The sequence below is a fragment of the Olea europaea genome, unplaced genomic scaffold, assembly GCF_002742605.1.
Source record: "Olea europaea var. sylvestris unplaced genomic scaffold, O_europaea_v1 scaffold4792, whole genome shotgun sequence".
Classification (NCBI taxonomy): domain Eukaryota; kingdom Viridiplantae; phylum Streptophyta; class Magnoliopsida; order Lamiales; family Oleaceae; genus Olea; species Olea europaea.
The window spans coordinates 35,510-38,066 of NW_019263106.1; the positions used below are offsets into that span (position 1 = coordinate 35,510).

Here is a 2,557-nt window from a genome sequence, read left to right on the forward strand (position 1 = left end):
TGTGTCTGAACATATTCCACTTATCTTGAGGCATTTCTTCTGATTAGATTTAGAGTAATTAAATGTAGAAACTCATTCTGTTAGACTTTTTACCTTTTTACTTTTTATTTGTTAAGGAAATAAGTGTTTCATACTTACATCATAAAGGTTTCACCATTAACTCTCGATAAGTGTACTTTGTATGCTTATATGGACCATTAAATGAGGCTGACTGTTATTAATTTTGCTAACTTATGACTTAATTATATTTATATTTATATTTTTCTTTTTGTTAGGTAGAACTTGATATAAATTTATTAAATTGGACAAAGGTTGTTAGGTAAAGGTTGGGGACTAAATTGTGAATTTTTAATAGTTGATTCGGACATGATTGGACTAAATTGGAAGCAATTGGAAAATGAAGAATTAGAGTTGCATGAAAATGGGTCTTAACATGAATATTATCCAAAAGGTGGGACCGAAACACACAAATCTGAAAACTGAAGTTGCGCGGTGAGTGGAAAAGCTATCGCCTCTGCATCGGCTTAAGCCAAAATGAGTCGATACCCAACAATTTGTACAGCATGCATGCGGCTTGTATGCCTACATGCACGCATTGTGGAAAACTATAGACTGTCGCTGCAATTTCGTTTTAGACCAGAATTTTAATTGGATTGAAATTGTACACGATGTTGGGCAGATTCTTACATTCTTATATATGCAAAACTTGTTGAAACATTGCGAACTTTCTTGAGGCTCTACTTACACAATTAAATCACATAATTCATCAAGAACAATAGGCAAATTGCTATATTTTGAGAGATAAGATCAAACCCTAACAAGAATTGGATGTCAATTACATCAAGAAATTGAAGATTTCAACTTTAGATTTGAAGATCAATATCTTTGCATTATTTTATGATTCGAGAAATATTTTCTCTTATTCTTTTTGTAATTTATACAAAATCAAACTAGCCTACTTTTGTTTTTCTAATGGATGAAGATGAACCCTATTAATTATTTATTTTAATTTAACACTAGCAATTTAGTATTTCTTGTATTTTATGATTAATCTTGCATTCCCATTGTATTATTTAATTGTTTATACCAATTAGATAATTAGTTTCTTATTATAGTGTTGTGAGACTCACAATAAATTTAAAACGTGGCAAGGTTAACACACTGGTAACAGATGTAAGGAGTAACAATATCACATGTGCAATCATATAAATAATTTAAAATATAATGCATTCTAATTATTCGAATTCGTATTATTAGAATAGAGCTAATTTATTTTGGAAAGGAAAGTTAAACACATTATCTTTATCAATTGTTAAAAATGCGTGAACGAAACTAGATTACATAATTGAAAATAATAATAAGTGGATTCAAAATTCAATACAATCATCCGTAATTTTATACAAATAACACTTTTTACATACTTTCAAGTCAGTCCATCCACCATTTTCAAATTTATATTAGGAAAGTTCTTAGTTCCCTTCTTTATCCTTAATTTTTGTATCTTGTTTCTTATAACTTAGACATTAAGGACAATGTCTGTTATAAGTTTGGAGATAGCAAACACCAAGTATGTTATCTATTAGTACTATTCTGTGTGCTTGTTCGTGTAAAAAAAGGACAATTTAGAAACTAATATATATATATATATAATTTTAGAACAGATTTTAGTATTGTTTATGACATTATTGAAACAATAAATGGTTATACAAATGGTTTGGTGCACTTCTAAAATATTTTAGGTGTTTAATATCTTGTAGAACTTAGTGGTCGATGGTGAGGGGCACATGGAAGCGGTAGTGGTTGAGTGGTGGTAGTGGTGGTGGTGGTAGCAAGTAGTGGAGATCGAGTTGGGGGCCAATGGTGGAAATCTATGTGGAACTGGTTATGGTGGACGATAGGGGAGGTGGAGTTATACGTGGAGGTGGATATGGAGATGGTGCTGATGGAGGTGGCTGTGGGGTCAGAGGTGGTGGAAATGCAGAAAGAGGTGGAGACTTGGGTAAAGGAGGTGGTGCAAATCTATGTAGAGGTCGTGACGATGATGGTAGTTGACAACAAGAGAATAGTAGAGATCTACGTGCAGAAGATGGTAGAGGTAAAGATCTTTGCAGAGGTGGAGATGGAGGTACACAACGAGAGGGAGGTGGAAATCTATGTGGAAATGGTGTAGATGGAGGTCACAGTGGCAATGGTAGTACAACTGGTGGAGATCCCGGTAATGATTGAGTTGGAGAGCCTGGAAGTCGGTATCTCTATGAAGGTAGAGGTGGAGGTTATTAGGACTTGGGGTTTCATATTAAAAGTTCATTCTTATTAAGAATGGTAGTCCAAACCCTTATAAATTGATCCATATTTTCATCATTATTCGTTGTAAAATTTGATCTCTTAACATTCCTTGTAATATGGTGGCTCATTTGAGCAAATCAATTTTGAAATTTGTGTGCTCATTTTTTTATCTTAATTGGATCGAATTCTATTGAAACTTAATAAGCTCTGATACCATATTAAAATTTGTAGTTCCATCTTAAAAAGTCAACTTTATTAAGAGAAGTAGTCC

General features: G+C 32.9%; 1 protein-coding gene across 1 annotated transcript; it reads left to right on the plus strand.

The window, feature by feature from the left end:
• Positions 1 to 1,857: 1,857 nt before the first annotated feature.
• Positions 1,858 to 2,226, plus strand: LOC111388267 (ctenidin-3-like). The gene is made up of 2 exons (XM_023012953.1): positions 1,858 to 2,029; positions 2,084 to 2,226. The coding sequence occupies exons 1-2, from the start codon at positions 1,858 to 1,860 to the stop codon at positions 2,224 to 2,226; spliced, it is 315 nt and encodes a 104-aa protein (XP_022868721.1).
• The last annotated feature ends 331 nt before the right edge of the window (positions 2,227 to 2,557 follow it).

Coding starts and splice junctions, on each gene's coding strand:
- LOC111388267 (XM_023012953.1), top strand. CDS start 1,858: ATGGTGGAAATCTATGTGGAACTGGTTATGGTGGACGATAGGGGAGGT. Junction 2,030..2,083: donor TGGTGCAAATCTATGTAGAG/GTCGTGACGATG, acceptor ATCTACGTGCAG/AAGATGGTAGAGGTAAAGAT.